Raw genomic sequence first — 24,366 nt, forward strand, 5'->3', positions numbered from 1 at the left:
GACGCTACTTTGGGCAAGTCACGTCACTTCTCCGTGCCTCCGTGACCTCATCTGTAAAATGGGGATGAAGACTGGGAGCCCCACGGGGGGACAACCTGATACCTTACCTCTACTTTGGGCAAGTCACGTCACTTCTCCGTGCCTCAGTGACCTCATCTGTAAAATGGGGATGAAGAGTGGGAGCCCCACGGTGGGGGGGCAAACTGATCCCTTAGCTCTACTTTGGGCAAGTCACGTCGCTTCTCCGTGCCTCATTGACCTCATCTGTAAAATGGGGATGAAGACTCTACTTTGGGCAAGTCACTTCACTTCTCCGTGCCTCAGCGACCTCATCTGTAAAATGGGGATGAGGACTCTACTTTGGGCAAGTCACGTCACTTCTCCGTGCCTCAGCGACCTCATCTGTAAAATGGGGATGAAGAGTGGGAGCCCCACGGGGACGGCAACCTGATCCCTTAGCTCTGGTCAAGTCACGTCACTTCTCCGTGCCTCAGCGACCTCATCTGTAAAATGGGGGTGAAGACTCTACTTTGGGCAAGTCACGTCACTTCTCCGTGCCTCAGCGACCTCATCTGTAAAATGGGGGTGAAGACTCTACTTTGGGCAAGTCACGTCACTTCTCCGTGCCTCAGCGACCTCATCTGTAAAATGGGGGTGAAGACTCTACTTTGGGCAAGTCACGTCACTTCTCCGTGCCTCAGCGACCTCATCTGTAAAATGGGGGTGAAGACTCTACTTTGGGCAAGTCACTTCACTTCTCCGTGCCTCAGCGACCTCATCTGTAAAATGGGGATGAAGACTCTACTTTGGGCAAGTCACTTCACTTCTCCGTGCCTCTGTGACCTCATCTGTAAAATGGGGATGAAGACTGGGAGCCCCACGGGGGACGGCAACCTGATCCCTTATCTCTGGTCAAGTCACGTCACTTCTCCGTGCCTCAGTTGCCTCATCTGTAAAATGGGGGTGAAGACTGGGAGCCCCACGGGGGGACAACCTCATCGCCTTGTAACCTCCCCGGGGCTTAGAACAGTGCTTGGCACGGAGTAATAGCTTAAAAAATACCTTTTTTTAAAAAAAGGTAGTTGGGAAAAGAAGATTTCCCGCCGGGGAGAGGGGGGCGGGATCCTCCGTCCTCCCTGAGGCGCGGCGGCGGCCACGACCGTTGGCCGCGTTGAAAAGCGCGGGAACCTCAACCGCCCGCCCCCCCACCAAAAGACTACAACCCCCAGAAGCCACCGCGCCGCCCTCCCGGCCGCACGGCCCGCTGGGAGCGCCCTGAGGGAAGGGCGGGAAGCGGAGCAGCCCAACGGCCCGGAGCCGAGGGGGGCTCGCTCATTCATTCATACCGCCTGAGCGCTTACTTTGTGCAGAGACTAAGCGCTTAGCAAGTACAGGTTGGGACTAGATAGAGGCGGGCCCGACCCCCGCAACGGGCGCCGTCCGGGCGGTGCGGGGCGAGGCTCCCCCTCCGGGCTCCGCGGGAGTGGGCTCGTCCGGCCGGCGGAGCCCCGCCCCCTTGGGGACGCGCAGGCGCGCGGGGGCGTCGTGTGCGCTCGGTCCGCCCGGTCGGTCAGTCGGTCCTGAGGGAGGGGCGGGCGTCGGTTGTGCGGGGGTGAGTGTCCGCCTCCCGGGGATGGCGGGACCCGACGGGTGGGTGTGTGTGTGTGTGTGTGTGTGTCTGTGTGTCCCGGGAGAAGGGAAGGACTTTCGGCGCGGCTCCGTCCCTCCCCCCCCCCCCTCACCTGACTGACGGACCCCCGCCCCTCCCCCCCACCTTGACCTGACAGACCCCTCCCCCCACCCCGGTCACGTGACGGACAGACCCCCCCCCCCCCCCTTCTAGCCTCCAACTTGGACTTCCCAAGCGCTCAGTACGGTGCCCTGCACACGGTGAGCGCTCCGTCAATACGATTGAATGACTGTAAGCTCCTTGTACTTCCCAAGCGCTTAGTACAGTGCTCTGCACACAGTAATCGATCAATCAGTCGTATTTATTGAGCGCCTACTGGGGGCAGAGCGCTGGACTGAGCGCTTGGGAAGTCCAAGTCGGCAACATACAGAGACACGGTCCCTCCCCATTCATTCATCCATTCAGTCGCGTTTATTGAGCGCTTACTGGGTGCGGAGCACTGTGCTAAGCGCTTGGGAAGTACAAGCTGGCAACATCTAGAGACGGTCCCTACCCAACAGCGGGCTCACAGTCTAAAAGGGGGAGACGGGGAACAAAACCAAACATACTAACAAAATAAATAGAATAGATAGGTACAAGCAAAATAAATAAGCGCTCAGTAAATACGATTGATTTGTACTTCCCAAGCGCTTAGTACAGTGCTCTGCACATAGTAAGCGCTCAGTAAATACGATTGATGATGATGATTGATTGATTGACTTGTACTTCCCAAGCGCTTATTACAGTGCTCTGCACACAGTAAGCGCTCCATAAATCTTACCTCCTTCCCTTTCCCACAGCGCCTGTATATATGTATATATGTTTGTACATATTTATTACTCTATTTATTATTTATTTTACTTGTACATATCTATCCTATTTATTTCATTTTGTTGGTGGGTTTGGTTTTGTTCTCTGTGTCCCCCTTTTAGACTGTGAGCCCACTGTTGGGTAGGGACTGTCTCTAGATGTTGCCAATTTGTACTTCCCAAGCGCTTAGTACAGTGCTCTGCACACAGTAAGCACTCAATAAATACGATTGATGATGATGATTTGTTAAGCACTTACTATGTGCAAAGCACTGTTCTAAGCGCTGGGGGGGACGTTCTCCTCACCGTACCTCGTTCTCGCCCGGCCCACGTCCTTCCCCGGGCCTGGAATGCCCCCAATCCCTCTGCCCATCCACCAAGCTCGCTCCCTTCCTCCCTTCAAGGCCCTACTGAAAGCTCACCTCCTCCAGGAGGCCTTCCCACACTGAGCCCCTTCCTTCCTCTCCCCCTCGCCCCCCTCTCCATCGCCCTCATCTTACCTCCTTCCCTTCCCCACAGCACCTGTATATATGTAGATATGTCTGTACATATTTATTACTCTATTTATTTTACTTGTACATATCTATTCTGTTAATTTTATTTTGTTAGTATGTTTGGTTTTGTTCTCTGTCTCCCCCTTTTAGACGGTGAGCCCACTATTGGGTAGGGACCATCTCTATATGTTGCCAGTTTGTACTTCCCAAGCGCTTAGTCCAGTGCTCTGCACACAGCAAGCGCTCAATAAATACCATTGATGATGATACAGTGTGATCAAGTTGCCCCACGTAGGGCTCACAGTCTTAATCCCCATTTTTACAGATGAGGTCACTGAGGCTCAGAGAAGTGAAGTGACTTGCCCAAGGTCACACAGCAGGCTTGTGGTGGAGCCGGGATTCGAACCCACGACCTCTGACTCCAAAGCCCGGGCTTTCTCCACTGAGCCACGCTGCTTCGTGTACAGTACGGTGCCCTGCACACAGTAAGCGCTCCGTAAATACGATTGAATGACTGTAAGCTCCTTGTACTTCCCAAGCGCTTAGTACGGTGCCCTGCACGCAGTAAGCGCTCCATGAATACGATTGAATGAATGTAAGCCCGTTGTTTGGTAGGGACCATCTCTGTACGTTGCCGTCTTGTACTTCCCAGGCGCTTAGTACAGTGCTCTGCACACAGTAAGCACTCAATAAATACAATTGAATATATATATATATATATGATGGCATTTATAAAGCGCTTACTGTGTGCAAAGCACTGTTCTAAGCGCTGGGGAGTTTACAAGGTGATCAGATTGTCCCACGTGGGGTTCACAGGCCCATGAGGTAACTGAGGCATGAATGTAAGCCCGTTGTTTGGTAGGGACTGTCTCTGCACCTTGCCGACTTGTACTTCCCAAGCGCTCAGTACAGTGCTCTGCACACAGTAAGCGCTCAATAAATACGATTGAATGAATGGAAGCCCGTTGTTCGGCAGGGATTGTCTCTGTACGTTGCCGACTTGTACTTCCCAAGCACTCAGTACAGTGCTCTGCACACAGTCAGCGCTCCATAAATACGACTGAATGAATGAATCTGACAGATGGACCTCTGCCTCCCCCCTGCCCCCAGTTTTGATCTGACAGGCCCCCGCCTCCCCGCAACTTTCATCTGATAAACCCCCACCTCCCCTTTAACCTGACAGACTCCTGCCCCCCAACTTTGATCTGACAGACCCCTGCCCCCCCTTATCTGACAGTCTTCTGCCTCCCCCCAACTTTCATCTGATAAACCCCTGCCCCCCTTTCATCCGACAGACTCCTGCCCCCCAACTTCCATCTGACAGACCCCTGCCTCCCCCCCGCAACTTTGACTTCTAGACTGTGAGCCCGCTGTTGGGTACTTCCCAAGCGCTTAGGACAGTGCTCTGCACACAGTAAGCGCTCAATAAATACGAATGAATGATCTAACAGACCTCTGCCCCCCACTTTTACCTGACAGACCCCTGCCTCGCCCCCCAAACTTTGATCTGACAGGCCCCTGCCTCCCCCCCACCCCCAGTCATCTGATAGGCCACTGCCACACACACACACACCCCCCCTTTATCTGACAGTCCTCTGCCTCCCCACAGCTTTCACGCCGTAGAAGCAGCGTGGCTCAGGGGAAAGAGCCCGGGCTTTGGAGTCCGAGGTCAGGGGTTCAAATCCCGGCTCCGCCACCTGTCAGCTGGGTGACTCTGGGCAAGTCACTTCACTTCTCTGGGCCTCAGTTACCTCATCTGTCAAATGGGGATGAAGACTGTGAGCCCCCCGTGGGACAACCTGATCACCTTGTAACCTCCCCAGTGCTTAGAACAGTGCGTTGCACATAGTAAGCACTTAAGAAATGCCATCATCATTATTATTATTATTATCTGACAGATAATAGTTATCTGACAGATAATAGTAATTATCTGCCTCCCACTTTAATGTGACAGACTCCTGCCCCTCCAACTATGATCTGACAGACCTCTGCCCCTACTTTACCTGACAGACCACTGCCCCCTCACAAATCATCTGACAGGCCTCTACCATTCCCCCTTTATCTGACAGTCCTTCGCCTCCCCTCAACTTTCATCTGACAGACCCCTATCCCCCCGAACTTTGATCTGACTGCCACCCTGCCAACTTTGATAATAATAATAATGATGGCATTTGTTAAGCGCTTACTGTGTGCAAAGCACTGTTCTAAGCACTGGGGGCGGGATACAAGGTCATCAGGTGGTCCCACATGGGGCTCACAGTTTTAATCCCCATTTTACAGATGAGGTCACTGAGGCCCAGAGAAGTGAAGTGACTTGCCCAAAGTCACATAGCTGACAAGCGGTAGAGCCAGGATTAGAACCCATGACCTCTGGCTCCCAAGCCCGGGCTCTTTCCATTGAGCCACGCTGCTTCTCTTGATCTGACAGACCTCTGCCCCCCATCTGACAGACTATTGCCCCCCCCCCCCCCCACTTTGATCTGAAAGGCCACTGTCCCCTGTGCCCCCCAACTTTTCATTTATTCATTTGATTGTATTTATTGAGCGCCTACTGTGTGTAAAGCTTCGTACTGAGCGCTTGGGAGAGTACAGTATAAGAACAGACCGACACACAGTGTCCCACAACAAGCTCGCAGTTTAGATGGGGAGACAAACATTAATATACATACAAAAATAAATAATAAATGACAGATATTATAATAATGATGGTATTTGTTAAGCGCTTACTATGTGCAAAGCACTGTTCTAACCGTTGGGGGGGTACAAGGTAATCAGGTTGTCCCATGCGGGGCTCACAGTCTTAATCCCCATTTTATAGATGAGGGAACTGAGACACAGAGAAGTTAAGTGGCTTGCCCAAGGTCACACAGCTGACAAGTGGGGATTCGAACCCATGACCTCTGACTCCCAAGCCCACGCTCTTTCCACTGAGCCACGCTGCTCTACATATGTGCTGTGGGGATGGGAGGGAGGATGAATGAAGGGAGCAAGTCAGGGCAACACAGGAGGGAGTGGGAGAAGAGGTGTCAAAGCCCTCCTAAAATCACCTCTTTTTTTGTTAAAGCGCTTACTGTGTGCCAGGCACTGTACTAAGCCCTGGGGGAGATACAAGCTAGTCGGGTTGGACACAGTCTGTGTCCTTCATCATCATCATCATCAATCGTATTTATTGAGCGCTTACTATGTGCAGAGCACTGTATTAAGCGCTTGGGAAGTACAAATTGGCAACACATAGAGACAGTCCCTACGCAACAGTGGGCTCACAGTCTAAAAGGGGGAGACAGAGAACGAAACCAAACATACCAACAAAATAAAATAAATAGGATAGATATGTACAAGTAAAATAAATAGAGTAATAAATATGTACAACCATATATACATATATACAGGTGCTGTGGGGAAGGGAAGGAGGTAGGATGGGGGGATGGAGAGGCTCACAGTCTTAATCCCCATTTTACAGATGAGGTAAGTGAGGCACAGTGAAGTGACTTAACCACAGTCACGCAACAGACAAGTGGTGGAGCCGGGGTTAGAAGCCAGGTCCTTCTGAGTCCCAGGCCTGAACTCCATCCACAAGTCCAATGCTGCTTCTCTTTTTTGGGAAAGCCTTCTCCGTCTAACCTCTCCTCTCCCCGCCCTCGACAACTCCCCCAGTACTGCTTCACTGTGCACTTGAGTCCTCACCCTTAAGAACTTTGATACTCACCTCATACACCCCCTGCCCTGCTTCCCTTTATATTCTGTTGCTTTCTCTACCGCAGATTTATTGCAGTGTGGTCTCTCTCCCACGCTCCCCCCTGACTGTAAGCTCCTCGAGGGCAAGGCTTGAATCATCTTACCCTATTGGTACAAATGCCCAGTACAGTTTGATGCCCAGAGTGAGCGATCAGTAAGTACCATTGATTGTTTCCAACCTCTGTCTTTGCTAGAGTACAGTCCCACCGAATGACGGCTCCAATTTAGTTTCAAGCAAAGTGACAGACACCGCACAACAAGCTTTCTGGCGCTGCCGAAATGTTTACAACCCCTCCGAAAGGTCTGGGATTTCCAGGCTCCTCCGAAAGAGAAAATATGCCTTTTCCCGGAGTCCTTATGAGCCATATACCCGTGGAGACTCTCACGCCGCTGAAAGACTTGGCAAAGTTTCAAAGATCGGGCTCTTCGGCCTCAAAAAAGGTTTCAGCTCCTTCAGGTTCAGACAACTGCAAAGAGAATTTGCCAGAAAAAACGGGATCCAGGGTGAAGAAAGAATCTATACTTCACTCCACGCTGATAGGAGCAAACACCTGCCCCACGGAATTTCCCAACATCAGTGATATCAAACCCAGCGGTGACAGTTTAACCCTTTACAAAAATGAAATGGTTTTCCAAAACCGCTTTAAGAGAGAATTTGACCCTGTGACGTACGAATCGCCGGTAAAAATCTTCGAGAGGATGAAAGCCAAAGCCCTGCAAGATAAACAGAAGCAAAATTCAACCAACAGAAGGTGGCTGGATCCAGCCAGCCATAAGCGAGATATGATTTTGACTCCCACTAAAGGGTCTATCCACAAGGTCCCCCAACCGGACAAAAGGGAACGCAAAGGCGACCAGGGAACCCGCAGACCGTTCAGTGACTGCAATTCATTATCAGGTGAGTTGTCCTTGTTCATTCAATCGTATTTATTGAGCGCTTACTGAGTGCAGAGCACTGTACTAAGCGCTTGGGAAGTACAAGTTGGCAACATATAGAGAGGGTCCCTACCCAGTAACGGGCTCAGAGTTGTTGCCGTTGACTTATTGCTCTATCATTGCTATGTTGTAAGGCCAAACTGGTAAAAACATAAGGCTGTATTCATGCATTTTTGACTTCAGTTGGGTATCTGCAGGGGGTGTGTGCCATCTGATTACCTTGTACCCGTGACAGTGCTTAATAAAATACCAATTTAATTCCCCTGGTTGAGCACTGAACTAATAGGGGAAGAGGTTGGTAGTGGAGTCTGGTTCCTCAGGAGCCTTGCTGTTGGGCAGTAGAAAGAGCATGGCTGGGAAACAGGAGACTAGGGTTCTAGTTCCAGCTCCGCTGGGTCTATGCCATCAGCGGGGGAAGGTATCAATTAGAGTATCTCACAGAATGGACAGGCCCAGCAGAAATCTTGAATAATTCTTAAGATAATGTCATTAATGAAGACCACAGTAGCTATCAAAGCAGCTGAAGCAACACTAGCACCATGCTGGGATCACTTTGGTCTTGCACGTAAAACTTTAGCATGTGTTCATTTTTTGGTTTATTTCTATTTAATGGTGTTTGGTAAGTACTTACTATATGCCAGGTGTACTCAGGACTGGGGTAGATAAAAGATAACCATGCTGGACAATGTCCCTGTCCAATATAATGATGATAATAATAATAATTATAGGTTGGACACAGTCCTTAATCCCCATTTTGCAGATGAGGTAAGTGAGGCACAGTAAAGTGACTTGCCCACAGTCACACAGCAGACAATAATAATTGTGGTGTTTTGTTACGCACTTACTATGTGCCAGGCACTATACTAAGCACTGAGGTCTTGTAGACTGTGAGTTCCTTGTGCGCAGGGAACATCTTTACCAACTCTGTTGTATATTACTCTCCTAAATGCTTAGTAGAGTGCTCTGCATACAGTAAGTGCTCAGAAAATACCATTGATTGATACACTGCACCATATCAATGCCAAAGTGCTCTAATCGATACTTTGTCACGAACTCTCAGTCCTGAAGTTCTTGATGGGAGATTTCTGCTCTAATTTCCTGTGATCTGTGTCATTTAGAATTCTGGACTGTATAAATGAATCACTCTACTAGGCTAATTGATCACTCCTTAGTTTAATTTTTGATTTCTTTTTTTTTTTTTTCAGTGACTACTCAAAACCAAACTTGGGTTATGCCAAAGCAAGCGGTCTCTCACAGAGAAGAGGAGACACTTGGATTAAAATCCCCAAATAAGTTTGCTTTATGTGTGAAACCAAAAGTGGTAAAGCAGAATGAGAAAAGATCTTCCTGTGGTACTTCAAATGATGGTTGGTTTCTTATTTCATAAATCTCGCTACAGAAACACGTTATAAAAACGCCAACCAACACCCTTTGTTTGGTCCATGAAAACACCGTGGTAAATAAAAGGGTGCTAAACGAAGTGTAATTTACAGTAGGAAATAATACCGAGTGCTTGCATGTGTTCCCAAGATCCAAAAAAATGAACCCAAACAATATGAATGTTGTTCAAGGTGGCGAATAGCAATATAGTTAGTCCTACTGATTTACATGATCAAATTATTAGATTCCAACAGTGAAAGATTTAGAATTGAAATAATTAAGTGTTAATATTTGCACATTAACAAAAACTGTCCTCCCTGAAAGCTGTCCACACTTGATTTGATGCTCACCTGAATCCAGGCACTTCACGTGTAATTTAACCACAAGATTTGTGCTCTTTTGAAGTTTGCTATTCCGCTCCACAAGCCACCCGACTGTTGCCTGCTTGGTTAGATGCCATGGCAATTTCCCAGGCGCCTTCTACTGTCTTGCTGTGTTTCAAATTTGCTTTAAAGGCACAAATATATGATTGGAGGGGTAATTAATGCAAAACACTTGGGCATGTGTGTGGGAATTGCACGGTGGGTTGGTTAGCACAAGGTGCTTTTGAAATATCACACCATGAAATCGAACTGTATTTAAACACACACACACTGACACTGAATCGTGGGCACCTATTGTCAGTGATCCTGTGTCTCTTGGTATGGTGCTATATTATGACTGGTTTGAATACATTTCTATTGTTTTAGTTGATTTGAGGGGGTCTTGGGGATGTGTTAATGTGCTTTCCATTATTTCACATGGGAAGCTGTGCTTCATTAAGTACTCTTCCCCTTAACAGTGTGTTTTCATGGAATCAGTTGCTTGCTATTTCAAAGGATGGGACAAGGGCAAAAATTCAACTTTGGAGATTGGAAAAAGGGCAGTGCCTTTCAACCTAAGAAAATCTTTCTTTTTATTACTTTTTAGAGTTAAGAATTAGTCACTCGAGTTTATCTTGGGTTCTTGTGGCCCTTTTAAAGAATATTATATTTTCTCTTTCAACAGATTTTGCAAGAATGAATCAAAATACCAATATTCCTGCTTCACCAGTTGGGGGCAAGACATCAACCAAGTTCACTTTTGAGCAACAAACGAATGACCTCACCACCACTGCCTTCACGCCAGAGGGTGTGCTGACTTTGGAAAGCATTGATGCCGATGATGAGAGATCTCAAAACACCTTTCTTAATACCATTAGTACCAGCTGCATCCCTGGCAGAAATAGTAGTCAGTTAAAGAGTACAGACAACGCCAGGAAACCAAAAAAAACAGTCCAGGAAATGGCAGCCGAGAGTGACAGTCCAGAAAAGGAGACGGATATTCAGGATTCCTCCCCAGATAAGTGTGAAATTTTGCTTGCCTCTCCAAGGATTAAAATACCAACAAGGCAAGAGTACCAAATCCACGGTGATAAGACCCCCTCAAGCTTACCTCACACCGACACAAAGAAAGTCAGCCAAAAGAAGCAGGTAGGAATCTATGAGTGGTTTTGTAAGCTTGGTAGGGAGCTAGAGTAGATGTTCTGGGTTTCGGGGTGGTTTTCTTTTTTACTGTGAAAATCGTTAGTCATATTCAGTATTTATGTATTTAAAAGCCCTCTGTTGAATCTCAAGTCACTAGCATTTCTCTAAATACTCAGTTTAGGATATAATTTCACAAGTACTTCAATAATTGAAACTGAAATGTGTAACATGAAGATAGAGCAGCTTGGGCCTGTCGGGTGTGAAAATAAATTGCCAGTTGAGTTATCTGTCTCTTGTATTTATCAGAGAAAAACAGGATCCAGTCGTTAATTATTTCTATATATGTGAGTTTACATTTTTAATTTCTCTAAGGTAGGAACAGAAGGACAGAGACCTTAAGGCCTGGCTGTCTTTATTCTGTTCCATCTGCGTATCAGTCGATCAATCTCTGGTCTTTTTGAGTGTGTACTGTGGTGCAGAGCTCTGAACTAAGCATCGCTCACTGGAGCACTGAAACTTGAAGTTATGTAGTCTAGAGAGCAGAACACTTTAATGGGACTTGGGAAATCTGGGCTCTGGCCATGGTTCTGGCTCGAATTTGGGACTCCTGGTAGATCACTGACCCTCTCCCAGTGTCCTCAGCTATAATGGAATTAATATTCCCACCCCCACCCACCAGGCCTCACAATTAGCTTAGAAAAACATAGTGGAAAATCTAGTCGTGTCACGACTAGATTCACTAATGTTGTAATGGTTTTGAGCAAATGTAACTAACGCTGTACTTTCTTTCATAAATAAGGTAATTTACCTAAAAGAGTGGCTGATTAAAGTCATCAAAAATAATAGGGCGGTGTGCCTGGAAGGAAAACTTAAGTAAGTAAAAATTTTTCTGTAATATTTCAATGTTTTTAGATTAATCAGTATCATCGTTATTATGTCACCTATTAATGATTTGTCCATTTGGACCATAGGGAAGAGGAGGGGATTATGAAAAAAATGCTCGAGATTAGGTGATTTCTTTTTAGTAGAGCAGTCTGGCAAAGAAATGATGGCAGTGTAGGCACCAACAAGGAAAATGCAACCAATACACATGCTGACAGGAATGGTGGTGGAAGTGGGTTTAGCTGCCTGTGTGATCTTTGAGTTTTTCCTCACTGGAGACGCTAGTCTGACACTTGCCCCAACGTCATCAGCCAGTATTATTTTTTCATATTCAGCCTGACCTTCATAATCCATTTTTTAGAATGGTTATATAAAGCCCCGGCCCATTTTTAATGAGAACAGATTGAAAAGGTAATGGAGAGCATTGGTAAACCCAAGTGTGTTGTGACTTGCCTGCTATTATAAGTGACTGGGGAGGTAGCTGCATGCTCATTTACTTCAGATCAGTCTTGCCTATGAAGATTTGGTTTTGATCATTATCTCAGAACCCTGTAACTTTTTTCACCTTCAGAAATTCTACTGATCTGTATTGGCACAGTAATGCAATCGAGAAGCGCCTTGAGCACAACCAACTTCAAACCGTGTCTGGGAACATATATGTACTGAATGGAACTATAGACACCATTTCTATGAAGCAAGAAGGTAGAGGCTAGAATTATACTTTTTCATTGTTCAGCAATGAGGTGACCTATTTGAAAACTCAAGAGGGAGACCATTAATTGTTTTTTTAAGTTATATCAACTGCAAAGTAGAAAAAAAAAAACCTGTGCCAAAATTAAGATAAAGGTTTTTGAGAGGCTTCTGTAAAGTAAATGAATTTTTTCTGTTTCGAAAATGTTAAGTTGTCGCTTAAACTACTTGATATTCATAGAAAAATCTAAGGTAACATTATTCTGAAAATAAAAGTCCAGTTGTTTTATGGTACACATCACATAGAATGCACTCAATGTGACCAAAACCAGACCTTTAGTCCTTTCTTTAACTGTTTCATGTCCGATTTTATTTTCAATAGGGTATCCTTACCAGTTTATAAGGAAATTTATGTTTGGATTTCCTGAAAACTGGAAACAGTATGTTGATGATTTTCTGAAGGAATTAAGGTAAGTCACATATTCCTCTAAGTATGACTTTAAATGGTCTCTGCTCCTAAAATTGTTTAAATGAGCCACTTAAACTTCACCTGCACTTCTAGTCCCTTTAAGCATAATCCTAAAAAAATCCATGTTCCTGGGTCCGTTGGATGCCTAGTGAGCTTAACTATCCCAGCGTCTTCTCGTGGAGAAGACCCGCTGTGCTCGGGTAGGGACGTATCAGGCCGGGGGGAGACACACAACTGCCCCACCTGCTGTGTGGAGTTGCCATGGAAATAGCAAGGCTGCCCACTGTTTGGGAAGTGGTAGTCAACAGTGGGTATTTTCTGCCATTTTGCCAGGGATTAATAGTGTTTCGGCTTCCCTTCCGGGCCCTTGAGTAGTCCATATGGGAGAAGAGTTGCCAGGAGGTGCAGCTGGCCAGGATCTGGGTGGTGGCCCTCAGCCAGATCCATGGAGGGGAGAGAAAAGAGGTGGTTCCCCTTCCTCCGGAAAAGGGCGGGTAGGGTTGTCAGCTATAGCTCCGAATTCTTCATATTTCAACTTTTTTTCCTTAGGGATCGTCAGAAGAAAAGAAAAAAAGGTGGTAGGATACAGGAACAAAAACAGGAAGCTAAGAACCAGGGTTTAGGAAGGGAGAAGTTTGTGGAAATAGAAGAGAGAACTAAAGTTGCTCCACAAAAGACTAGAAATACAACTTTCGATGTTGATCCTGAAAAGTCTGAAAAGCATTCTGGTAGGCGCTTGATATTTTCTCCTCTGTTAAAGTGACATGTTTGGGAACGATTGATTCAATTCTGAAGTAGTGTTTAGTTCTACATCCAAGATCTAGTGTGTCAGTCTGGTAGGAAAGGTGAAACTATCTTACCTTCTTCAGGGGTGGATTTACCTTAGGAGGAGCCAAGGAGATGTTCCCTGGTGTTGATGCCTGGTGGGCTCCCTGACTTGGGTACCAGCTCCTTCAGCCCATGGACCTTTGCCGTTTTTCCAACTGCTCTGAACTTTGATTGATATATATGATGGTCAGGAACTTGGAATCCTAAAATAAAAGCACAGAATTTGGTACTCTGCTCCCAGCATCTCATCCCTGAAATCTCATAGTAGGTCTTTTTGCCCAGTTCTTCCCTGTTCCTTGAAAAAAGGGCAATTAAATGTGGACCCACGCTTTGGGCTTTGCCTCAAAGATCAGAACGTTTTATTTTCTACTGGTCGCTTCAGACCCACAGAGCCGGAGGGGAACAGACCACTCCGTGCTTAAAGGAGGTCAGTTCCGTAGCTTGGTTACTGGTAGAGCCCACTCTCTGTAGAAAACACCCTACCTTTTCCTTTCTCATGTTTTCATGATAGTACTAATGAGGCCATCTCCATCTTTCGATTCATAGAATTAAGTCCAATTAGCCACAGTCCTTCAAAAGTTTCAGAACTGAGATATAGCCGAGTCGGCCGGCCCCTTAAGTCCCCATTGCAGTTCTGGCGCGGTGAACGGGAAATTTGCGACCATGAAATGAATGTTACTTTCCATGAAGGCGGGGTTGACCACCTGCAGTCATTGGTGAGTTGTTTTTGTTTTTCTTAATTTACTGGTGTTGGGGCTCCTTGTGACAATTATTCACAGATAATTTGGGAATTTTCTGTTTCGAGGAAATATTTCGCTTTAAGAGATTTCAAACCAGAGAAGAGCCCTTTGCCAACCATACTAAATTTCAATTTAAAAGTGTATACATTTGTTTTACTTGGTGAAATGCTTGGTTCTTTCCTAATGCTAATAGCAACTGTGGTATTTGGTAAGCGCTCGCCCCGTGTCAAGAACTGTACTAAGTGGCTAACGGCGTCAGGTCAGACACCATCCCTGTCCCACATGGGGCTCACGGTCTAAGTTGGAGGGCAAACAGCTATTGAATCCCCATTTTGTAGCTGAGGAAACTGAGGCACGGAGAACTTAAATGACTTGGCCAGGGTCACACATGTCTGCAGAGTTAGGATTCGAACCCAAGTTCTCCCACTCCCAGACTTGTGCTCCTCCCACTAAGCCATGCTACACAAATATAGAAAATGATTTATAAATATTCCCATCTTCCCATCTCCTCTGCATTGTGAACTCTTTGAGAGTAAAGATCGGGTCTCAGGTTTTTATTACACTCTCCCTGGTGCTTCGTAAGGGTGCATAAGAGGCATGAGAACACAAGAAATGATATTATTGGGTCAGACCAGTGGTGCAGCCAGCCCGGTATTATGGCCCAGGCAACTAGTCCTCACAACAGGAGTTTTTAAAGCAGCAGAGTCCGCTGATTCTTGGTCTGAGGGGGGATAGAGAGCTAGGCAGAAGCAGAAAGTGCCAAAGCCTGAGTAACCCAGCTGGGATTTGCATGGCTCATTTGTGCAGCACTGCTTCTCGCGGTTTTCTGCTGGCTATTTGGTCGCTCTAGGGTCACCTGAGCACCAGCCCACGGTAAAGGGGGAAAGAACAGCGGGACATTGCATGCAAAGCAGCGTGGCATAGTGGATAGAGCCCGGGCCTGAGAGCCAGAGGACCTGAGCTCTGATCCTGGATTCACCACGTACCTGCTGGGTGAGTCACTTAACTGCACTTACCTCATCTGCACAGTGGGGATTCCATTTTTTTTTAATGGCATTTGTTAAGCGCTTACTATGTGCAAAGCACTGTTCTAAGCGCTGGGGAGGGGAATCAAGGTAATGAAGTTGTCCCATGTGGGGCTCACAGTCTTCACCCCCCATTTTACAGATGAGGGAACTGAGGCTCAGAAAAGTTAAGTGATTTACCCAAGGTCACACAGCAGACGTGGCAGAGCCGGGATTCGAACGTACGATCTCTGACTCCAAAGCCTGGGCTCTTTCCACTGAGTCCCGCTGCTTCTCCAATTCTCCTCCCTCCCACTTAGACTGTGAGCCCTACGTGGAAGAGTGATTGTGCCCAGCTTGACTAGGTCGTATCTACCCAAGCGCTTAGAACAGTGCTTGGCACATAGTAAGCGCTTGACAAATGTCAGTTAAAAAAATAAAAGATCAGTGCAACCTCAGGAAGGCCTTTTTGAATATTTAGTCTCTAATCCTAGACAATTGAAGGAGCTCATTACCTGGGTGGAGCGGGTGAGGTCCGGAAGCAGTGACGGGAGCCAGCCAAGTTTTCATTTCAGTGCTCTTCAGCGGTGTTTGGCTCTAGCACCCTGACTTGGTCCCTTCAGTGTTACCCAGAGTTAAGTAATGCTGAGATTATTGACCCTTTCAGGAATCGACTGGAAAAACAGAAAAAAAGAAGCTGTCACTATCTCAGAAGAAAGTCAAAAAAGAAGTCAAAGCAAATGAAAGGATGAGTAAAAGTCACCACAAAGGTAAGAACCCATAATGCTTTTATAAATGAGAGACTGTGGCAAGGAGGAGAAACAAAAACGGCATCAGGCACTTTGGGTGGCAGGCACAGCGCTGCAGCACTGCAGCACTGTCAGTTCCCCCAGTGAGTGGACTGGACAGAGAGAGACCATCAGGCAGACCAACACAGATCTCACTGGCGGCATCATCATCATCAATCGTATTTATTGAGCGCTTATTGTGTGCAGAACACTGTACTAAGCGCTTGGGAAGTACAAGTTGGCAACATATAGAGACAGTCCCTACCCAACAGTGGGCTCACAGTCTAGAAGGGGGAGACAGAGAACAAAACCAAACATGCGTCATCATCAAACCCTAAGGGCCCCCATTTATAAGAAGGTGTAGAGTTCAGGAATTTGATTGAAATAAGGTATTGGTTGAAATGTAAAAAAGGCTCTCTTAGAGTGTTCCTAAAACGATTCAGAGGAATGAAAATGGGGCTCTTTCCTAAAAGTAAGGTAATATATATGTAACAGGGTCTGGATCTTCAAGGTTTTATTCAGCTTTCCTTGATTGCCACCCCCCGAATCATTCATTTAAAAGTAAGTCCAAAACTTTACTGTGTTTTTTTTTTTTGAAGTCCATTTTGTCAGTGAAAGCATCAGGTGATTTAAACCTATATCCCGATGGACGGCCAGTCAGTATGTTGCCAATATTTCCTGTCATCCGTAGATTCGCCATAGATTTTGGAAAGATACCAAGGGATTTCGAGCCCTTTTTTTTCTTCTCTCTATTTAGTAAAGAGCCTGGAATCTTTTCTGTGAGTGCAGGTCATATGTGTCCTGCCCCTTTATGTGACACTCACCTCAGAATTGAGATTCGAATAGGATTTTTAATTTGGGATTGGTGCTAGAAGCCAATATCCTAAACTCTTAAGTACTTACAATGTGCCAGGTACTGTACAAAGCACTGGGGCAGATAGGAGGTCATGGGGTTGGACGCAGTTCCTTCCCCACAAGGCTCACGGTGTTAAGTAGGTGGGATAACAGGTCTTTCCCATCCCCATTTTATAGATGAGGAAACTGAGGCACAGAGAAGCAAAGTCACTGGTCTAGGGTCACACAGCAGGCAAGTGGTGGAGCCGGGATTAGAACCCAGGTCTTCTAACTCCCAGGCTCATGTTTCTTTCACTGGGCCACATGGCTTCCAACAGCTAAACAAGGTTGACTTTACTTAGTAGGCAAAGCAGCAGCTGTAACATCAAGTATTCTTGTAACACATTTATTCATTTGCAAATTAATGGAAAGGAATAACACTTGCCATTGCAGATCTTGTGAATGATTAAAAATCAAGTATGAACTACTTTTTCAAAAGCCTAATTATTTTCACCCCCAAATATCCCTGTCCTATGTGACTGAAAACTTAGTCCCAAGTTAAAAAAAAGTCCTAAGAGGAAACATTTCATTTTCATATTTTCAGTTTGTTACTCACGTTAATAAGTTGTTAAGTTTTCTATTACCCTGGAGGTCAAAACGTTTTCCTTCCCATCAACTGAAATCTCTCTTGCTTTACACTAAATCAATTAATAAATCGGGGTATTTATTGACCACTTATGGCATGCAGAACACTGTATGAAGCACTCGGGAGGGTACAGTAGAATTACCGTATGTGATCCCTTCCCTCAAGGAATATTTCCCGTTGTTCAGTTCCCCGTAAGACCCTTTGTTTTCTTGAAGTCTTATCCTTCCGTAGGCTAGACAACCTCAATTCCATTACTTGTTAACTCATCTAAGTCTCACCTCTGTATACTTGTCCAGTGGTTAGTACAGTGCTGTGCTTCCTGTGGGCACGTAATAAATACTGTGACTACTCGTTGGACCTGTTCTCCATCCCTTTAGTATTTTGCCATTCTCTGCTGACCCTGTCCCTAGTTTTGGCATCCTTTTGCAAGTACACTGGCCCAAGGTGGACACAGCCAATAGCAGAGAGACCGCAGTCCATCTCTTGTAGGTCTTTCTTAGCAGGGTTTGATACCATCTGGTAAATGACTTCTCCAGGGTAGTAAAGAGTATCTGTGTGACCTGAAAAAGATGGTTATTTACAAATAAATAATATTGTAGTCCCAGGTTTTTTTGCTTGTTCTGGGATTATGATCTGGACCTATTAGTTGTGAAGTTCAGGATGTGTTCATTTGTTTTTTGCCGTTCCTTTTAAAGAAAGAACTGGTGCATCGCAAGAAGAGGGCAAGGAAGAAATCCAACCCAGAAAATCACAATCACCAGCAAAGTCGTCTGTTTCAGGCATTAGAGAGAATGAATGGAGAAACCCTTGTATTTTGTTAACTCCACTGCATTCTAAGAAGGCACTGAGTCAAAAGTGCATGAAATATAATTTGTCTCAAAATACCATGAGGAAGATTTCTACCCTTACTATGGCTTCATGTAATAAAGAGAGCAAAAGAGACAAAACGGACTTGAGCGAAGCTGAAAGGACTCTTGAAAAATCCTTGGAAAATTCATGCTCAGATGAGGATTGGGACGCTTTCACTAAATATCCTCCAGACATTCGCAAGAATCAAGCTAAACCATCTTCCTCCCTGAAGGAGCCGAGTCAAAAGGCTGGCAATTTGCAGAGGGACTTAAGCAAGTCTTCAAAATTAAAGAGATCTAACCCTCCTGCCATCTCTCGCCACAAAAATTCCAGCAGATTACCGTCGACTAGCTCGGACAGTGAAGTAGAGCAGCGGTCCCAGAAGAGAGCTCATCCAGTTGCAAAACCTGGACAGAGAGATTCCAACGGATCTGTAGCACCCCAGAGGAAAAGTCCCAGGCTAGCCCAAAGGGAGAGCCAAGAAGCATTAGCGAGTGAGAAAAAGAGCACCCCAGTGGCCCAGATCAAACAGGAAAAAGACAGTTTTTCATTTGATCAGCCTGTGCAGAAATCCCTCCCAAGGAATAAATATTCCTCTGGAAAAGTTGAGTTAAAGGAACTTGGTAAAGCGCGGGAGCTCAAGTCCTCAGACCGTTTTTCTGGGTTAAATGTGGAAGAAGACTGGACCGAAGAGGAATTACAGAGATTTCGGAGGCAAGTGCTTCTGTTCGGTAATCGAAACCCTAAGTTCTTTGCTAAGTAGTGTAGTTGGAGTGTAGGTTATTTGGAGTGGAATTTGTCCTATTACTCCAAAGGTTTAGAGTGGAATTTGTCCTATTACTCCACAATTTCAAGGCTTGGGAGCTATTTTCCACTTTCAGAATTAAGGATCCGTATTAAAATTGAGGTTTAAGGAATTACCAGGTCAATCACATTTATTGAACGCTTACTGTGTGCAGAGCACTGTACGAGGTGCTTGGGAGAAATCCCTTGCCCACAACTAGCTTCCAGTCTAAAGGGGGAGAACAGTCTAGAGGGAGAGATGACCAGGCGATGCTGGCTTGTAGCCGGCTCTTTCCCTTAAACTTCTTAGATTGTGAGTACCCCCCGAGCGACAGGGACCGAATCTTCATTCCCACCCATTTATTCTCTCCCAGTGCTTAGTGCTCACAGAAAGCCTTTAATAAATACTAGTAGTACTACCACCACTACTTGTTTACATTGAAAAAATCTCAGCTTCAAGTTTCAGTGCAGTGCAGCCCCCCCATGACCAGTCCCCCTTGGACTATTTCCTCTCTCCCCAGTTGCAGTGCATTGGATCCAGTGGGTGCTCAATGAGTACTATTATTAATGCTACTACTGCTACTGTTTCACCAATCTTCCCCACTGCTCTCTCCTCCTGGTCTGTGGCCTCACCACCTCTCGCCCCCACCACCACCCTGTTCTCCACAACCATCACTTCTCCCTCTGCCCGGTATCTCACTTTCTCATGCCTCCTGCCCAACTGTGCAGGAGAAGGCCGTTTCCGAGATAAAAAGGTTATTCCCGCCCCAGGATTCTGTAACTCGGCTGCTTCATTCAGCAGCAGAAATGGAATCGTATTTTTCACAGGTCATCAGGCTGGATAATTCACTTTTTCGTCTTTGGGCTTTCCACAGTGCATTCGTTGCTTTGCCTAAGCACAAAAACGGTTTCTGGTTGGACGTAGCGATGTACGTGGGAACGCGTTCTGCGGAGGAGTGCCAGAAGAAACATATGGAAGAGTGGCAAGGGAGCGGTCTCAGGCCACAAGCCACCAAGAAGGCCGTCCTGGACCAAAAAGCCAGAAATGGTAATCCTCGTTTGTTAAAGGACGGTATCTCTCTGCTCACCCCATTTGCTGATGTTGAATGAGTTGCCTTGCATCTCTGCTTACCTTGGATCCGCCTTGCAGTCAAAAGGGGCAGCCAAAGGCTAGAAAGAGCAGGACAGTCCGTGGGTCTTGACTACTCCGCGAAAGGTATAAGTGGCCCAAGTGTGGGGCGGGTCTCTGTGTTGGCGAGGCAGAGCAATTGTGGTACAGCCTGTCCCCTCTCCAGCATAATGTGGGGACAGGCCTGACTAATCCTCTTGCTCAAATCGGGCACCCGACAGGTGATGCCAGTAAGGAACCCGTAAGGATAACCGCCAAAGTGGGGACTCTGAAGCGGAAGCAGCAGATGAGGGATTTCCTGGACCAGCTGCCGAAGGACGATCACGACGACATCTTCAGCGCGTCCCCTCTGCAGGCCCGGAGAGTAAAGGTAACTGTCTCTATATGTTGCCAACTTGTACTTCCCAAGCGCTTAGTACAGTGCTCTGCACACAGTAAGCGCTCAATAAATACGATTGATGATGATGATGATGAGTGACCTACGGCACGGAAGGCCGACCGTCCGTCCAGAAGACTGCCAGCTTGGACTCCTGCCAGGGGTAGGGGCGGTGTGCGTTGACTGGACGAGTCTTGCTTGTCCAGAGTAGGCCGTGAATTGCTCTGATGTGGACCCGGGAGGAGGGGCAGACACTTTAGAAAACTCCATGGGTCTGTGAGACTCCCTGGGCCCTGAATGGAAATATCAACTCCTAAATATGCCCAGTTGAGCCAAGAAAGCTTGCAAGGTTTGCAGGGCTTGGGGGGGATGGCACACTCCCGTCCCCAAGCTTAGGGGCAGAAAGGGAAGCAGACTACTTTTCCCCAGAGGGATTGGCATAATTGTCTCTTTCCTAGAGGCTTTGCCTCTGGGTTCTACTATCTCCTGCACTCCCAGGAGAGTACAGATTAGGGATAATCGGCGGTATTTATGAAGTACCTAAGTACTTTTGTCAGCGAAGCTAATGTCGAGGCCCAAAGCCGCCCCAATCCCAGCCAGCGTGATTAAGTTGCCGTTCTTGGCAGTGCACACCCACAGTTATTCACTTAAACACAGATGGGGGAAAGCTGGTCAGAGGGAAGAGACATTCAGCAGAAGCTTCAAAGGCCAATTAAAGAACAGAGTGGAAATGAAGGGATAAGGCGGCTGTCCCTCCTGAAGTGGTGTTGTAGAGGCCGTCTCTTCCAAGTCCCTTGTCTAATCCATCAGTTTGCCTCGGTAGCTCCCGATGTTCTCCGTCAACGGGGACGACGAGGTCTTTCCCCTGCTGAGCACGGATCCAGCCACGCCGTCGTCCGCTTCCTTCCCGCTGGCCACCACCCCTCAGTGTGAACACATCAGCCCCGGCATGCTGGGCTCCATAAACAGGTAACGGGCACTTTGCCACGGACCACGACCGCACAGAACCCGCCGCTGACCAGCCCTGGGGATCGGCCTCAGTCCGTGGTATTTTCACGAACGTTGTGTGTGTTTCAACAGGGATGACTGTGATAAATTTGTACTGAGAATGCAAAAGGACAAAAAAGGAAGCGGCGGACTCGCCTGGGGCAATGTCAAAAAACAGAAGGTAAAGCCTCAGGGCTGGCTAGATAAGCCGGCTTTATTGTACTTGTTCAACATTAAAACCTGCCCCTCAGATCTGTTAGTTTTCAGATAGGAGACTTTTCAAGTAGGTGGATCAGTAGTATTTATGGAGCGCTTGCTGTGGGCAGAGCACTGTGCTAAGCATTATTTTTCAAGAAGAATTTGAACTGGCAAAATTGGGGGTGGGAAGTGGATATTTTGCCATTAGACAAACAAAATGGCAAACTGGCCATTTTCCCTCCTCCTCCTCTTGCATAGTAATAGTCCGGGCTATAATTTGAGCTACCCAGTTTACCAAGGAGAGGAGAAAATGACCCAGAGAGATTAGTTTATTGGTAGCAGATTCAGCCAAGCACCTTCAGTGCATTTTTTTCATCCTTAGACGAAGTAGTCCTTCCTTCGCACCTGCCATTCCCCGCTATTGAAAGGACTGTTTTCCTTTGCCCCGGAAAGGGCAGGGAAGTGTGGTCCTACGGTCAAAGTAATGACCCTCCGACCCAAGACCCCTTCCTCTTCCCGAAGTTGGTCTTTCCCAGTATTTCAGCAGATCAGAGCTCACAGGTTCTTTCCCATTTTCTGGGTTTCATGCTTCGCTCCTTCCTCCTGCTTTCCTGGTCTGGACCATAGGAGGGTCCAAATCTGGCAGTAGAGGAAGCCACTGAGGCCAGCTAAGTAATAATAATAATAATGATGGTATTTGTTAAGCGCTTACTATGTGCAAAGCACCGGTCTAAGCGCTGGGGAGATTCAAGGTGATCAGATTGTCTCAAGTGAGGCTCACAGTCTTAATCCCCATTTTACAGATGAGGGAACTGAGGCCCTGAGAAGTTAAGTGACTTGCCCAAGGTCACACAGCTAACAAGTGGCGGAGCTGGGATTTGAACCCATGACCTCTGACTCCAAAGCCCGGGCTCTTTCCACTAAGCCACGCTGCTTCTCTGGGTGACATGGTTATGGCAGAGTTTTGTAACATATAAGGACTTGGAAGCTAAAATATGAACTTACCGGTTTAGGTCGGAACGGATTTCACCACTCCGACGTCGAGAAGAACGGGCTTTCGCAGAACGGCTGTATGTACCCCAAGTGAGTAGCCAACAGAGGTATTTTTCTCTTCAGATGTTCAACTGCCTTATAATAGGACTCGGTGCCCCAAATCAGTGGGTTCAGTATGGCATACGTTTCCTCCCTATGCACTCAAAGGTTGCACGGTCCCGGCACTCACTTGTCTTTCCCCAAACTCTGTTCTGGTCGCAGGTGGAGCTGACAAATCTGGAGTAGGAAAGTTCTTCACTTGTCCAACCAGTTCTTATTCAGATGAGGAGGAGGAAGAGGAGGACAATTACTTCTCCAGCTCTGATTCGGAAGAGTAATATTGGAAAAGCAGTGGCAGGGGGATCCCTCCCCTTCCCCACGGTCTTTGAAATGACTGTTATTAAAGTTTTATATTGCATGTTGTTTAGTTGCAAGGCCTATTTGGATCTTGATTTCATAATGTTGAAGTATGAAGTATTTAGAAGACGGGTCATGTTGGGCCAAACCAAGGATCCATCCAGCCCAGCGTTCAGTTGCCAGTGCCCGAGGCACCAAACGACCCACGAAAGAACACTGCCAACCAAGGCTCAAGGTTCACCACCTCCTTGTGCAGGCAGTCCTCTGGCTCACGGACATTCATCCAAACAGGGCTGGAAATCCATTTTTTTTTTTTTTTTTTTACCAAAACTGCCTGGAATTGGATCCTTGGATTAATTAAAGACCACCAATATAGTTACTCTGTAATGTAATTATATTGTAAATAGTCATTCTGACTAATTGCCCAGAAGTTATAAAGGGAGTATGTAATTAATTGCATTGTACAGTTTGCATAATCTGCCCCCCCCAAACCCCCTTACCTACCAATGATCTAAAATACAGAAAAATAAAACAAAAATGTTGACACAAAAGTGGGCTTATGATTGGAACTGACGGGGGGGGGGGAAAACTGCTGGGCTCGTTTTGATGGACTTTGGCCCTGAGTCATCTCAGCTGTGATTTCATGTCTGCTTTCTTAAAGAAAGTGTCCAAGGAAGTTGTGGGCAGATGTTCCCCTCTTTTCCTTGGCCTGTAGTTTTAGATGCTATCCTGCTCTGGTCCCACCCATCCCCAGAACACTTTCTACTATCTTTGGCAGGGTGAAGGTGAGGGAAAAAGAAAGTGGGTGTATACACTTGATATCTGTGCATACGAACATGTGTTGGAGAGAGATGGGAAAGTGGGTATGTGTATGGGTAGGATGGCAGGGAAGGTTCCATATCTGTATTGAGTATTGAAGGGTGGGGTGGAGGTGTTCATGTGGATGGATCCTGAGTGTGGGCATATGTTGAAGGGTTATAGATAACAGAAGGGACAGAAGATTTACTGGGGGCAGTGTGTGTGTATTGGTTCCCAGAGGAGCAGAGGACTGGCAAGACGGAGCAGTAGGTAATGAGGATCCCGCAGTAAAGGGATCTTCCTAGCTGTGGCACCCGCAGGAGATGGGTGGCCATGTTTACCAGGCCAGAGCCTTGCCAACCCCAGACTGACAGCATGCACAGATATTTTTTAAAAAGTCCAAATAGATTTCAGGAAAAATTTATGCCGCCGAATCCACTGATCAGTT

At 46.7% G+C, this 24,366-nt stretch overlaps 2 protein-coding genes across 3 annotated transcripts in view; one reads left to right on the forward strand and one right to left on the reverse strand.

Moving 5' to 3' along the window:
• Positions 1-1,563: 1,563 nt before the first annotated feature.
• On the forward strand, positions 1,564-23,181 carry MIS18BP1 (MIS18 binding protein 1). Of its 2 annotated transcripts, none has more exons than XM_038756001.1 (17): positions 1,564-1,612; positions 6,902-7,605; positions 8,849-9,010; positions 10,071-10,534; positions 11,328-11,401; positions 11,982-12,112; positions 12,483-12,570; positions 13,119-13,297; positions 13,944-14,113; positions 15,809-15,911; positions 18,105-18,972; positions 19,917-20,089; positions 20,392-20,540; positions 21,370-21,515; positions 21,627-21,714; positions 22,745-22,814; positions 22,986-23,181. In XM_038756001.1, exons 2-17 carry the CDS (start codon positions 6,987-6,989, stop codon positions 23,099-23,101), a joined length of 3,600 nt encoding a protein of 1,199 aa, XP_038611929.1. In that variant the 5' UTR covers positions 1,564-1,612; positions 6,902-6,986; the 3' UTR covers positions 23,102-23,181. The 2 variants fall into 2 exon arrangements, with proteins under 2 accessions (XP_038611929.1, XP_038611930.1); XM_038756002.1 differs by lacking the exon at positions 1,564-1,612 and adding an exon at positions 3,438-3,457.
• Positions 7,348-24,366, reverse strand: part of FANCM (FA complementation group M) — a 58,798-nt gene continuing 41,779 nt past the window's right edge. Inside the window, exons 24-26 of the mRNA XM_038756000.1 lie at positions 15,657-15,815; positions 13,430-13,600; positions 7,348-7,421 (exon numbers count right to left, since the gene is read on the reverse strand). The gene's annotated coding sequence lies outside the window, so the exon portion shown is untranslated. The remainder of the gene's footprint in view (positions 7,422-13,429; positions 13,601-15,656; positions 15,816-24,366) is intronic.

The sequence above is a fragment of the Tachyglossus aculeatus genome, chromosome 14, assembly GCF_015852505.1.
Source record: "Tachyglossus aculeatus isolate mTacAcu1 chromosome 14, mTacAcu1.pri, whole genome shotgun sequence".
Classification (NCBI taxonomy): domain Eukaryota; kingdom Metazoa; phylum Chordata; class Mammalia; order Monotremata; family Tachyglossidae; genus Tachyglossus; species Tachyglossus aculeatus.